The following is a 14,483-nucleotide window of genomic DNA, read 5'->3' as shown; positions in this document are numbered from 1 at the left end:
TAAATCATGCCTGTTTTCAAAATACTAAGTCTTTATTTACTCAACTTATATCACTTTTTAGAATCTTTGAAGTATTGAATCTCACCCGATTTCATTGGAAATGTTTGAATTAACAAAACAATTATATTGGAACGCATTGTCTTAAGATCAAAAGAAACGTTATTCTTGCTTATGTATGTCTACATTTACATTGAATGATTTAACAGGTGCCTTTATCCTAATCCAAAATCTCAAAAAACAAAGCACGGGCAAAAATTATCCACCAACATGATTAACAGGACTGTAATACTAAGATGTATTCAATCAATAAACAGAAACATGTTGATGTACCATGAATAGGAGCCGCTGGCCTTCTGTGGAGCGTGCCACCTCATGTCTACGGTATATACTGGATTCACTCAATGACACCTGTCAGAAACAACAACACACAATTATAACAAAACATTGACATGTAACATATTATGTCCTTATTAAGTCATCAGTGAAGGTGTGTGCCATAATACTACATTGAGGAGACATAAGCTTCATTGACATGGGTATTGTGGTAAACTATCTATAAATTTACCAGAATGACTTTACCAGTAAATACAAATATGTGCTAATCACACACGCAACAATTTTACGCCTTTTTTAAGATACCATTCACATATTTATGACAAAATACCATTAAACTCTGTCAAGAGAGCAGCAGTCTCCGTGAGTCAGTGGGACCTGATGGAGTATCGCCAAAAGTTCTAAGGGTCTGTGGCGAACAACTGGCAGGTGTGTACACAGACATTTTTAATTTGTCTCTTACACATGGTGTGGTACCGTGCTTATTTAAGTCATCTATTATCATACCAGTCCCTAAGAAAGCAGACACATCTACCTTGAATGACTTCAGGCCAGTCGCTTTGACATCGGTACCCATGAAGTGCTTAGAGAAACTTGTACTTAGACATATTAACTCTGTGGTTCCGGACGCTGTTGACCCCTTACAGTTCGCCTGTAACGTCCTAATAGATCAGTGGATGATGCAGTGTCCATGGCTTTGCACTTCATTCTTCAACACCTGGACCAGAGTGGAACATATGTAAGAATGCTTTTTTTGGACTATAGTTCTGCCTTCAATACGATTCGACCTGGTAAGTTAATTGAGAAGCTGGTCAACCTTGGGGTTTCAACCACCACTTGTAACTGGGTTTTGGATTTCTTATTGACAGACAACAAAAAGTGAGATTGGGGGGGTAACATCTCAACTGAGCTCACTTTAAGCACAGGAACACCTCGGGGTTGTTGTCTCAGTCCAAAACTCTTCACTCTCTACACACATGATTGTGCTACTACCCAAAATAACACTGCGATTATTAAATATGCTGATGACACAACAGTCTTGGGCCCGATCAAAGGTGGGGATGAGACTGCTTACAGGGAGCTGGTTGACAAAATTCTGGCTCATGGTGATGATTATGATCTCATTTTAAATGTAGATAAAACAAAATAACTAATCATGGATTTTAGAAAGAAAAAGCTGGTTTTACAGCCATTGATCATTAAGGGGACTGGGGTGGAAAAAGTCACAAGAAGTCCTAGGCCTGCATGTGTCATCTAATTTGAGTTGGACCATAAACACTGTCACCACAGTGAAGAAGGCCCAACAGCGGCTTTCCTTTATTAGGCTGCTAAGGAAGTCCTATAGAGGACTTGTGGAGACTGTCTGGTTTGGAAGCACTACCCAGGCAGAAAGGAGAGCTCTCCAAAGAGTTGTAAAGACCGGAGAGAAGATCATCGGAGCGGACCTTCCATCCATGTGTAGCAGGATTAGGTGAGCTGTGATTGACAGTTATCACAACCTATTAGGGAGTGGCAGTCCCCTTTTAAGCGGCGATTGGCTGCTGCCCGAAATGCGTCATGTCCGGCTTTCCCCCTTGGTGTTCGCAACGATAGCGACAGGTGAGCATTGTGTGTAAATGTTAGTAGTTTTAATCTGTGTTTATTTAAAAGTAATGTTGCGTTGGGTTTAGAGCGTTTGTCTATCGTGCTGGTGCCCTCCTGTACTTGAGTGGGTTAAATGACTGTTTACCCTCAGTTAGCTGTTGTTTACCTGATGTTGGTAAACCTGTGTTGTAAACTGTAATGCGTCTGAGGTGATGCCACTGTTTGGGAAGTGTCCAGCACGTAGTCGTAATGTTTGAGTAATGATGTTGTGATTTAGGTTTAATATATTTTATTTATTCATTTTAGGATTCTCCCTTTTGTTCTACGCCATGCTTCCTCTATTGCTGCAGTTTGATTTTCGCGCTGCTGTGTCGTACCGCTGAAACGACGTCACTATCTTTACCGTGATACCATGGACTGTACACTGTCTGGTTTCTAAGCTTTACTGCAAAATTCTATTTCTCAGTGGAGGATTGTCCAGCACATTGAAGCTGGCGTATGGACTTTGTGTTCGCGCCGTATGATTTCTTCTGTGTAGCCCATTTGCCATTTATTGGTGTGTGTTGCTTTACTTTCAGGGGCTGGGGGTTTCCACGGGCAAAGGATCTTGTAATGGTGGTGGTACAGCGTCAATGGTTGCCGTGCTACACATTTTTGCTGTGTACGAGTGTGTGTGCTCTGAATTCACGGTGTGGTGTGTGAGTGCTTTGTGATAATTTGCGCCAGTGATCACTCCTGTGGGAACCTCAGCCCTGTAAGTTGATGTTTTGTGTTTTTATTTATGTTGACTGTTGCCAGTCATTGTATTCTTTGTAGAAATTATATTTTCTTTTCTACAGTCGTTTTGTACTTTTGTATAATTTTGTTTTGTGTGATAATGTGATGTTTTAAGATAATCTGTTTTGTGTCTTTTATGGTTGGAGTGTAAGAGAGCTGTGTGTGGAGTAACATCAGTCTATGCCTGTTTTAAGTCATTCTCCTACCTCAATTAAGGTTGTAAAAATAAATCTTATATTTTTGTATTATACCCACGTCTCCTGCTCATTGCTCTTGTTCTGAGGAATGAACTTGTGTGCCTTACCGCCTTTTTGGGTGTAAGGATTATTTCCCTGGGTGTAAGTCCTGGGGTGGCGTAGTCGGAGTTTTATGCAAAATCTTTGCTTTCGTCACAAAGCTTTCCCCCAACCCCCTCGTCATGCCACACATGGACACTCTACATACAAAATGCTGCAGGAAGAGACCTAAGAACATTCTCAGGGACACACACCACCATGCACATTCAATGTTTAGGCCTAAGCATTCAATATATAATTTGAGATATGGCAGATCGGACAGTATTATTTTGCACAGGGTGCGGTTTTATAACAGTTTTTTTCCAACGACAGTAAGACTGATTGCAAAGGACATGGCAGAGGGAACAAACATGTCTGTTTTTGTTGTACAGTAGCTGTACAGTAAGTTTTAAATAATTATACTTCATACCGTCGTGGGACAGTATAAAAGTTTTTTTTTAATTAAACTAAATTAAATGTGGATTTTTTTTAGAGCAATATTTCAGTTATAGTGATAATTTTTACCGTGTGAGTTGAGAGATACAGGTTTGTGCTGTTTTTCGTGATTGTGTTTCTTAAGAGTCTATTTATTGTGTGTATTTATTTATTGTGTGTAGTCTATTTATTGTGTACAGTCTATCTATTGTGTGTAGTCTGTTAGCTGTTCTTTCATGTTGACTTTTGTATTGTTTTCTTTTAATGTTGACTCAGCGAGCTCTGCTACAAAAATTCCTATGTACCTGTATGGCTGTACTAGCACAAATGGCAAATAAACTTCAACTCAATTCATCTCATCAACCGGCCGATGCACTGCAAAAATGATTTTCTTGCTTAGTATTTTTGTATATCTAAAAATTCTTTAATCAAGATGCACTTTCCTGGTGAGCAAAATGACCCAAAAAAACAAAAAGTACAGTAGTTAAAAGAAGTAAAAATCTGCCAATGGGGTAATAAATGTTTTCTTGAAATAAGGTGACTTTTTTTCTTAAACACCTTAGAGCAGGTTTAAAGCACGAATTCACTTATATTGTATATTTTTTGTCTAAAAACTACTTATTTTCTTAGGACATTTTCCTCACCAAGAAAATGTATTTTGATTTAAAGAATTTTTAGATATTTGTAACTTCAGTGAAAACAAGACAAAAAGAAAGTATTTTTCCAGTGTGTCAGTGTTGTGAGGTAGGTTGTGGGTTATGATGACTTTACATCCACGGTCTGTAGTTTCCTGGAAAACGATGAGAGTTGTCCACAATTGCTTTTGACCAAACGACATTGTATAAAATGACTTCATACTGAACTGTAGGGAAGAGTCGCAATCTGCGTCTAACAGAAGAAATTTCTAAATAGAGAGTGTGTAAAGGGCGTAGACAATTCTTTAAATATAGTAAACAGTTTTAAGCAATTCGGGTAAAGAGATTCGGCGGATTTCGCACGTCACGTTTGTTCAAATTCAAGGAGCGCGTGAAGAGAAACTTCCGTAAATAGCGCAAGAGGTGGACGCGTCATCATCAGTGTCTGTGTTGTTTTTTCCCAATATGGTCAGAGTAGGCGTGTTCGACTTCATGCGACGCCGAAAGAATGCTCCACTTGCTACAGTCGGCTATTTAGTATTTAGTGCATTTGACTTCATGCGGCAGTGCACGATCCGATAATCATATGAAATCAAATTATCACGGCGCAAAAGTGACTGTAAAGCAGACTGGTGTATTCATGTGGTTCAACAACAGCCAGAAGTATGACATCAGATTACCGCGAGAGCGATTCGAGAAATCACACAGAGAAGTCTGCTTTCTAATCGCTCTCGCGGTACTTTGACATCACCAAGCGGTCTGCGTAGCGCCAAATGAAATCCAATCTGCTCGCAGTCTGCAGCTCACACGACACTAACCAAACAGTCCCTGAACAAGTGAACGAGTGGAGCAGAGCTACGAAACATAACAAAATCCGCACATATGATTGTGTCAACATTTAAATCATCAGTCCAGTTTATTACTTCATCTGGAGGTGAGGATGCACTAAATTGTGGGCATGTTGATGTCCTGATGGTTTTTGATATAATCCACTAGCTAGCCTAACTTTCCTGTAGTTTCTCTTTCAGCATGTTTGTTGTGCTTAACAGAATCACAGTTTAAACTTCTGAAAAGTGTTCATTTTTATATCTACGTTCAAGGTTTCAATGTATTATGTTCATATCAGACGCAAAAATTAATGAATGATCATCTTCTCCACTTTGGTTTTTGGTGTCTAATATTACATGATGGTCTTGTCATAATTTTTAAATAACATCCTAAAATATTTTCTTTTTCATACTTAAACACTGCACCACTTGTATTAGGCTATATGCAAAAAATACACTTGTTGATTATGTTTACACATTATGGTGTGTAATAAGGTGAATGTTTATCAAGACATATTTTTATTTTACTTTTAAGCAATAGGTTTTTGGGGTGATTTTTGGTTCCAACCTATCAGAGCAACCATCACATGAAAATCTGACAACAAATATATTTTGTCTTCGTTACTCTACTGTTTTATAATTTCAAGCGCAGCAAAATTATATTTTAATGATTTGCTTACAGAGTCTGTTTCTGTCTTACTAATAATAAAAGTCACATTGAACACTCAATATAGGGGCGTTTGGGTGTGTGGTCGTAAATGTCCTCTAAGCACATATTACACAAATTGATTGTTCAACTAACGTTCAAAGAAATAAAGATTGTGAGGACTTTTGTGAGGCTAAAGCCACACCCTCACGATCAGCAACGCGTCTCTCGGGTGTCCTTGGAAACTCCAAGTGCGCGCCTGCGGATGGTCAAGGGACCAAACGCACGGACACCGCAACACCCGAGTGATGGAGGCTGAAGTTCGGAATCGCCATGAATGACAAATATCACAGGGCAGCTCGAGATGGATACCTTGACCTGCTGAAAGAAGCGACGCGGAAGGACCTGAACGCTCCGGATGAGGATGGCATGACACCGGTGCTATGGGCCGCGTACCACGGCAACTTGGACGCCCTGCGGCTTGTGGTGGGCAGAGGGTAAGTGTGACAGATCTTAAAGGATTTAACGTAAGCCCGTATATCTGGGTGTAGGCTACAGGTACGCAGAGCATCGTACAGACGCAACATTACGCAAAGACCAGCATTGCTTTGATCATCATAATAGTCCTGCGGCTGGTGCAATGATTATAGTAATATGATGTGGTTTATGACGGGGCTGTTTGTTTACTGTTAAACGTGATGTTCTGCATCCTCTGCGTTGAACTTCCGATATAAACCTTTATCGTGATATTCATGATGGTCTTACGCAATATGTCTTAGTTTACACCGGAACTGTCCAAGACACAATACACCAGACTAGACAGGAAAAACAAAATTTGCTTCATGTGGTAACATCTAGAGATTAACAAGGGGTTTATTCATCCGAAATATTGCAACTGCACATTACCAGATTAATCCTGGTATAAACGCTGTAAAGCAACAGTGGCACAGTTTGACTTGGGTATGTTTCTTTTTTGTTGTCCTGTAGCTCATCTGGTGAATCATGACACGAGGTTGTGGGTTTGATTCTCATCGAACGAATAGATGGACTGATACAAATATAAACCATCAAATGAAAATGTGACTGTTTGCCATACTGTCCCTGTAATTCACTTGAAATGTAATTAGTTGAGTTTTGACTCAGTTTGTCATTGACGATGGCATTTACCAGTGCACATTGTTTGATCTAAGGTGAGCCTTTAATGCAGATGAGAAAAGGCTGATTAATGTGAACACACAAAACTTTAATCTGAGCTCAACTGGTTGGCCTTTGATCAAATCCGCCTGTAGTATAGCCTTTCTACAGCTCAAGTTGATTTATAGCCATGTACACATTGAGATTTAGAAATTAATCCCTTAATTGGTGTTTTTCTCTGTAGTTATGAAAACACAACGCTGAAGCATAAATTCCCACAATAATACGTGGGAACTAAAAATAGCGAAGACATTAATGCAAGGTTTTGTTATTATTTGCATTATTTGTTATGGCAGAAAATTATATTATATAATATTTATTTTATGTCTTAAATGTCTTATCGATAAATCAATTTGCTGTAATTATGCAGCTGGTTGCCAGTAACTTACTGTAGAAGATAAAGACTGAAAATGTTTCATGTTCATTTAACTTTGAACAAACTGTTGCCAGTAAATAACATAAATGTAAAATCTACTGTAAATTACTGGCAATCAGCTGCCAGTAATACTGTCATTTCTACATAAATGTTTTACAGTGTGGGGTAAAATTGTCAGGGAGTAACTTTACAGTAAGTTATTTTCCTTTTTGATAAAGTGCTGTAAGGGTCTCTTTTTATATAAACACACATACAGGATAGACGTATTGGCATGCCATAAATCAAGGTCAGACAGGTGAGAGGGTCGTAATCCAAATTCTGGCTTGACCCAGTATGCAACTGTGAAAACCTTGCAGCTTTTCTCATCCATAATGCAACTCTGCTGGGCTTCACCTGTCTCCCATTAAATATTAATCTGACTCAGCTGTGTTGGTCACAGCGCACAGTACGACAAAGCTCAGAAACACTTCAGTGTAGTTTAGTGCATTCATGCTTTAGCTTGTATGTATGTATTTATGTATGCAATGCATTCATAATGTATATTCAAATCCGAGCTGCTTTTACTGGACAAAAGCGAAGCAGCGTTTCAGTTATGACCCAGTGTTATGTTTAAATCCAGTCCATCATATTGAAATATGCATCACGATGTGTCTCAATGTCACAAGTATTTGACAATAGTGTACAGTTGGTGGATGCATATGATGTCTTTCTAACTCTCCAACTCTTTAGGGCCTTTCAGAAAGCAGGTTTGAATGATTGACCCAAAATGCATTCTCTGAGTTAGCTCAAGTGTGACCGATTACACAGATGAATCAATGTTTAAATGAGCTTTTTTTCAGTCACACAGTACCAAACAGTGTCGTCTTTGTTAGTTGGTGTTAGTTGTGGTTACATTCTGAACACAGGAATTTTGTGTGACATCACTGGTGAAACCCTGTTGTTCTTCCTCGTAAGACGACACCAGATGAGTTACCACATATTTGAGCAGGTGGTCAAATTACAGATCCAGTGCATATGATCAGCCTTAGTGCTGCAGATGACCCTGGTCTAGATCATTCTCATTTAAAAAAAGAAAACCAAGTAATTGCCCTGAGATTATATGGGGGGAAACCTGTTTGTTCCTTACGTGTGTGTGATATGCATACTACCAGTTGTGTCACTACCACAGACATACATTATTTACTTGTCTTCACGGATGACAGCCCGGTGCTGAAAATATAATAAAAAAATCATGGGCTTGACAGTGAGCTCCCAGCCATTCTTAGGAAAAACAAGTGATACTGACATAAGATAATCCTTGACCAGTTTCACCTCACACACGCAAGTGCGAATTATGTAGCCATGTTATATATTTAAAACCCGTATTTAAATAACATGATAAGTATCATCACAGTGTCTGTAGGGTTTCGTAGAGGTCATAGGTAAATGCCTGATATGGATCTCTTTTGGCTCCACTTGCAGGGGTGACCCAGATAAATGTGACATATGGGGGAACACGCCACTCCACTTGGCTGCTGCCAACGGTCATCTCAACTGCTTGTCCTTTCTGGTGTCTTTTGGTGCCAACGTGTGGTGCCTGGACAACGACTACCACACGCCGCTGGACATGGCTGCCACCAAGAATCACATGGACTGTGTGCGCTATCTGGACTCCATTGCTGCCAAGCAGACAACCCTTAACCCCAAACTAGTAAGCAAGCTGAAGGACCGAGCTTTCCGTGATGCTGAAAGGCGGATCAAAGAATGCGTCAAACTGCAGCAGAAGCACCGTCGGCGTATGGAGCGCAAATTCCAGAGAGAGTCGACGGAAGCGTCCGTCTCTGATGTCATGAGCTTCTCCAGCTACGCAAGCAGCACCTTGAGTCGCAAGTTACACCACTTCAACACTGCCACTAGTGTGCCATACTCCCAGGTCTGACTTATTAGAATCTCACAAGATCTCTCTGATTATTCAAAATTAGTTAAGGAAATACACACACAGTCACACAAACTAGCACCTTTCCAATAATCTCGCGGCCCCTTTATCGTTAAGCATTCGGGTTTATTTCCGAGAGCACCAAAGGTACCGTTTCATTCAAAGGTATGTGGAAGTTATTGTTGTATTCAGATGTTGATGAATTGTCTTTGTTTTTCCAGGCTACTCTTCATGCCACAGCCAGGGGCAAAACTAAGATCCAGAAGAAGCTTGAGAAGAAGAAGCAAGGCGACGGGACCTTCAAGATCTACGAAGACGGACGAAAAAGTGTCCACTCTTTGTCTGGCCTACAACTGGGAAATGACGTCATGTTCTTAAAGCAGGGTACATACGTCAATCCTAAAGATCGGTCCCGTCGCAATATACGAGACATGTTCCCAGGTGACAATGAGGATGCCATCTCACGTGCCATCAGTGAGCCTGACCTGCACGGGCAAGACATGGAGCGCTCGGAGATCAGCACGGATTCGGGTCACGACTCGCTCTTCAACCGTCCAGGACTCGGCACCATGGTTTTCCGCCGTAACTATGTGAGCGGCGGACTTTTTGGCATCGGACGCAGAGACGAAGGCAGTCTGGCAGGCAGCGAGCGAGTCGATAACGTGCGCCTGCACAGTCGAATGCATCGGCAGCCCGGTATGGACGACGACAGCATTGGAAGTGCCCGTAGCCTGCAGGAGAGGAATGTGCAGGAGCTGCCGTGGGAGGAGGTGGAGCTGGGGCTGGACGACGACGATGAGCCTGAGACGAGTCCGCTGGAAGTCTTTCTGGCCACACAGAGCATGAATGAATTCATTCCTATCTTAAAAAGAGAGAAAATCGATCTGGATGCCCTGTTGCTATGCACAGATGATGACCTGAAGAGTATTCACATTCCATTGGGGCCCCGCAAAAAAATCATGGACACCTGTCAGCGACGACTGGAGACCATAGATGAGCCAGGCTGCCTCGAGGATACCGAGTTATGATCCTAATGTCTGTTCTTACCTCATTAAAGGGCCAATGTTGAAACAACATAATGAAGCTAGGAAACAAGCTTATAAATCAAACAGAATGATGTTTCTTGAAAATGTGAAGTAGTAGAAGGGTTTCTGTGATGGTTGGGGTTAGGGAATGGGGTAGGTAAGGGGAATAGAATATACAGTTTGTATGGTATAAAATACATTACGTCTGTGGAATGTCCCCACAAAACATGGAAACCAGAATGTGTGTGTGTGTGTGTGTATATTGCAGAACTGGTTCAGTGTCCTAAAAGGATTGCTGAACGTTGTTGTTACAGCAATGATTATCTTTCTAAGATAGTTTAAGTTGCTCAAAAGTACATATAACTGTTGCAAAAAATGAAAAGAATAGTGGTAGGAGTAAACAAATAGTTTAATAGATAAATGGTGTCAGAGTAATAGTAGTAGTAATAACTACTATATGCCGCAATATGGTAATAATTATGTTAAAATGTAATTAGTTTTTATGTGTCATGTGGCAAACACGGAGATCTGAAATGAGGTCATACCTCAGTACACTCTCAGTCTTGCAATATTTCGACCCCCATGGGGTAAATGTTTCAGTGCCTGTGCTGTTTGTGCCTGCACGATTCCATACAAAATGTCATTTTAGACAACTTTTGTATATAATTTGCTATTTTGTTAGACACATAATGCTCAGTATGCAGTACACAAATGTACCATAGTTCTTCCTTTCATGTCTTGCATAAGGGAATTGAAATAGAAATTAATAATTAGAATCTGAATTCAAGGTTCATAAGACTGTAGGATAACAGCATTTGTTTAGGCATCAAAATGTTGTTACACACAATGTTTACATGTATCTGGCCATAACAAAATTTTATGAAGTATAAATATTTGGGTGAGTTAGTTTAGACTGTGAGCTCTTTGAAGTGGCCAGTTATTATTGTCAGTAAACAGGTCTGCACAAGAACAGGTTTTTTTACATGTATTTATCCATGTCTTCACTTCATTTTATTACCATTAACAACATTCCCAGCTGTTTACGTTTTATAACTCATACATCAGATTAATTTTTATTCACATTTTTTCTTGTGTAAAAATTACACAATCAATTAATAAATACATATAATATAGATTTTTCTTGCTGCCTCTGTCACCTGTTTTCTTTTTGTCTAAAAATGCATTTAATATGCTGTTTTTTATTTGTCCATTTTTTAAGAAAATGAATTAAGATCATCAAACTTAGTCAAGTTATCATGTGACTTTGAGTATTCTTGGACAACAATGTTGCAGGTCATGAGACAAGTTATGAGATTTGATGAAAAATTAGTTCCAGTTTTCTGACATTTTATGAAATATTCATTTATCATAAATTATTAAAGACTTGAGAAAATTAAGATTACCAACCAACAAAATTAAATTGTTAAAGTTTCACTAAAATTATACATTTTAATTTAATATGTTTTTTTAAAGTAAATTAGTGATTAAAACAAGCATAAATATCTGCCAATGGTTTAAATAATTTCTTAATAATTTAAGATTTTTTTCCTTATTCCATTGGTAGGTTTTTTATGCTTGTTTTAAGCACAAATTCGCTTCAATTTTATAGTTTTTGTCCAAAAATTAGACTTATTTTCCTAGGCCACTTTGCTCATCAAGAAACCACATATTAATTTTTAGTTATTTTTACTGAAAACAAGACAAAAACACTAAGTAAGAAAGTCATTTTTTGCAGTGCATTGAAAAGTTTGAGAACCACTGGCCTAGACAATTACTTCTGGTAAAGTTACATCTATTGTTTTTTGTTGTTTTTTGTACTATAGTACTGTGTTGCCTCTCTTTGAGAACTTTAATATAGGTGTGAGGATATAAAAGGTTGATAAGGAAATAATTACACAGAATTTCCCATCTGACAACAGATGATTTGATTAAACAAAATGAACTTAAATAGACAAAATGATGGACGAAAAGGAAAGGGAACGCAAAACTACACAAACCAGAGTCACAGGTCCCTAAATTTAAAATGTTATCATAAAAATAAAGGAGGATTCAAAGATCATGCTTTAATTTTTAATCAAGAACATTATGAGATATGAAAGTAGAAAAAATGCAGGTATTAAAGCTTACTAACAGCACTAAACATCTTAAAAATTAGACCTTTAATTTGGTTATTTTGTTGTCATACAAGGAAATACAACACCTGTCATGCATTAAGATCACTTTCATCATAGACAGGGTTTATGAAATAAACCCCTGACTGGTTCATAGTGATCGAGTTCATTGGCATTGTTCCGTAAAGTCCTGGTTCTTCCGGCATCATAGTCGGTTTGTCGAACATGGGGTTGTCAAAGCCGTGGTCCAAAGGGCCACCCAACTCGCCGACCTCGCTACTGTTCTTCCATTTGCTGAATGAGGGGATGCTAGGAATTCTGGGCATTTTAACAACACCACGGCGGTAGAGGATAACAAAGACCGCAAGCAAACCCACCACAACCAGGGAACCCAGCACAGCACCGGCCGCTACCCCTGCACTGTTTCCACTCGCCTCGGAAGATACCTGGAACTCCGCAGAACTGATACCAAGGTTAGAGCCATGGTTCTGGACATCCTTCATAATTTCACGGGCAAGAACTTCAGCTAACTTCCCAGTTTCATGACCCGTCTTCTGGTCTAAAAGCAGCACCTGAATCTCCTGAGAGACTCCGAATGGAAACAGTCCCAGCAGCCTCTGCTCTTTGGACACTTTCGACATGGCCAGCTTTATAGAATCATATTTTTGCAGACTGAGAAACAGGTGCTGGAGCCGTTGGCGATATGACTCAAAGTTGAAGTTGGATGAGAACTTAACATTCACAATGGCACCGCAAACAGCACAACAATGTCCTACAGGGTGCAGAGGTGTCTTGCAATCCAACGACTCACATTTCACATTTGCACAGATTTTGTCACGATTCACAGAATTACCGCAGACGCATCCGGTGATGTCGTCGCAGCCTGGACCACCGATGCTGAGAGAAGAAGAACCGTGGAATTGCAGCTTACCCGAGTTGGAAGACAGAAATTGGGAAAACTCAGAGCTGCTGATGAACTTCTTCCCAAACACAGAGACACTCTTTACAGGGACATCACCGTTAGGAGAAACATCTACACGGAAGGAGGTGGCCTCCCGAAATATAACATCATCAAACCGACACGGGACGCTCTCCTCGTGGACTGAAAACTGATACGTGCCCCCGTGAAGGTCGTCGATAGTGGCTGCAGTCACCCAAAGCGACGGATCAAACCATTTCAGAGATTCACAGTCTTCAAACTGTGCCGTCACACCGGAGCCACAGTCGGGATCTCCACCATCTCTCACAGAAAACCCAGCACCAGAGGCCAGAATAAACTCCCCGTCCATCGGCAAGTTCATTCCTGTGATAGTGTGAGCCGTTTCTACGTACACTGACACTTTCCTTTCGGCTAAAAACATCACTCGGTCACTACCACACGGTACAGAGCCTTTATCCCAGTTGGTTGCGTTTTCAAAATTTGTGTCAGGAATCCACTGCTTGTAGAGTGCATTCGCAAACGGTGAAATGCAAAGAAGACACAGGACGATGTGCTGAACAGCCATCGTGAAACTTTAAGGAATGGGCAAAAAAACAGAATGACCTTTGGTCTGTCATGAGCTCTTTGACTGTCACATGAGAGCCTACAGTATAACTTTGTGAAAAATTTACAAGAGCAATTCTGTCAATAAATTATATACTGCAGTGACAATAAAGACACACATTATGACAAACGTTAAGTGTTTTACTGACCAGTTGCACGTACTGCTGTATGCCGTGATAAACTACAGTACATCATCACATCTTTCTGTCTTGTTTTTTCTCTCATTTTCTACTAAATCAGGAGTGAGCGTGAACACAGGCATGCGACCCCGATATGCACACATAGACAGAATTACAGTTTTAAAATATCTGTTTTTGACAAGAATTCACACATATCTGTTATGTCTTAAGTAAATTTTTGACTGTTTCACTTAAAATAAACATACATTTGCATAAAGCATCCATATTTGTCCATGCCCAGAGTCTATTAAAAACTTGAAAAGTGTTGAGGTAAATATAGACCAGTGCGATTTCGATTAATGTGCGATTAAGTTGCGATTAAATATTTTAATCCTTTGAATAAAGCTGCTAGTCTGAAAAGTTGCTATTTGCATCACTCTGCTCCACTGACCTGTGTTCAGATTTGTATGCACGAGACCGGAAGTGTTTCAATCATCTGGGTGAGGCTATATCTATAACTGGTCAGATATGATTGCTATTAAATAATATTATTACAACTAGTTAAACATTTCTAATCAGTTGGTGTCGTTTTAAGTCCTACAGTATCTACTAAATGAGATAACAAATAAAGTAGGCCTAGTGCAAATGACCGAATCTGATTACCTGATTCCAGTTACCAATCACAGCG

The 14,483-nt window shown here is 39.8% G+C and overlaps 3 protein-coding genes and 1 long non-coding RNA gene across 6 annotated transcripts in view; 2 read left to right on the top strand and 2 right to left on the bottom strand.

Annotated features, from left to right (window-relative positions):
- LOC141350953 (uncharacterized) overlaps positions 1-14,483 on the top strand; it is a 271,024-nt gene that overhangs the window by 207,018 nt on the left and 49,523 nt on the right. The window lies entirely within an intron of this gene.
- Positions 1-14,483, bottom strand: part of otop2 (otopetrin 2) — a 115,905-nt gene that overhangs the window by 95,707 nt on the left and 5,715 nt on the right. For 2 of the 3 annotated variants that reach the window (XM_073856806.1, XM_055183569.2), the window contains exon 2: positions 331-408. In XM_073856806.1, coding sequence (XP_073712907.1) covers positions 331-374 — 44 coding nt within the window. In that variant the 5' untranslated portion in view covers positions 375-408. Of the gene's footprint in view, positions 1-330; positions 409-868; positions 1,052-14,483 lie in introns of all 3 variants that reach the window. The other variant, XM_055183578.2, reaches the window with a different exon arrangement.
- Positions 4,693-11,162, top strand: ush1ga (Usher syndrome 1Ga (autosomal recessive)). The gene is made up of 3 exons (XM_055183615.2): positions 4,693-6,009; positions 8,544-8,994; positions 9,219-11,162. The coding sequence occupies exons 1-3, from the start codon at positions 5,846-5,848 to the stop codon at positions 10,023-10,025; spliced, it is 1,422 nt and encodes a 473-aa protein (XP_055039590.1). The 5' UTR covers positions 4,693-5,845; the 3' UTR covers positions 10,026-11,162.
- amn (amnion associated transmembrane protein) lies at positions 12,079-13,713 on the bottom strand. The gene has a single exon (XM_055183629.2). It carries the CDS (start codon positions 13,636-13,638, stop codon positions 12,226-12,228), a length of 1,413 nt encoding a protein of 470 aa, XP_055039604.2. The 5' UTR covers positions 13,639-13,713; the 3' UTR covers positions 12,079-12,225.

The sequence above is a fragment of the Misgurnus anguillicaudatus genome, chromosome 19 (assembly GCF_027580225.2).
Source record: "Misgurnus anguillicaudatus chromosome 19, ASM2758022v2, whole genome shotgun sequence".
NCBI lineage: Eukaryota > Metazoa > Chordata > Actinopteri > Cypriniformes > Cobitidae > Misgurnus > Misgurnus anguillicaudatus.
Note: the sequence above shows the minus strand (reverse complement) of the source record. Positions and strands in the feature narration are given on the sequence as shown.

What these genes read in the sequence shown, in the direction of transcription:
- ush1ga (XM_055183615.2), top strand. Translation starts at nt 5,846, where the DNA reads ATGAATGACAAATATCACAGGGCAGCTCGAGATGGATACCTTGACCTG. An exon ending in CGGCTTGTGGTGGGCAGAGG is followed by an intron (nt 6,010 to 8,543) that starts GTAAGTGTGACA and finishes CTCCACTTGCAG; the next exon opens with GGGTGACCCAGATAAATGTG. An exon ending in CTAGTGTGCCATACTCCCAG is followed by an intron (nt 8,995 to 9,218) that starts GTCTGACTTATT and finishes TTGTTTTTCCAG; the next exon opens with GCTACTCTTCATGCCACAGC.
- amn (XM_055183629.2), bottom strand. Translation starts at nt 13,638, where the DNA reads ATGGCTGTTCAGCACATCGTCCTGTGTCTTCTTTGCATTTCACCGTTT.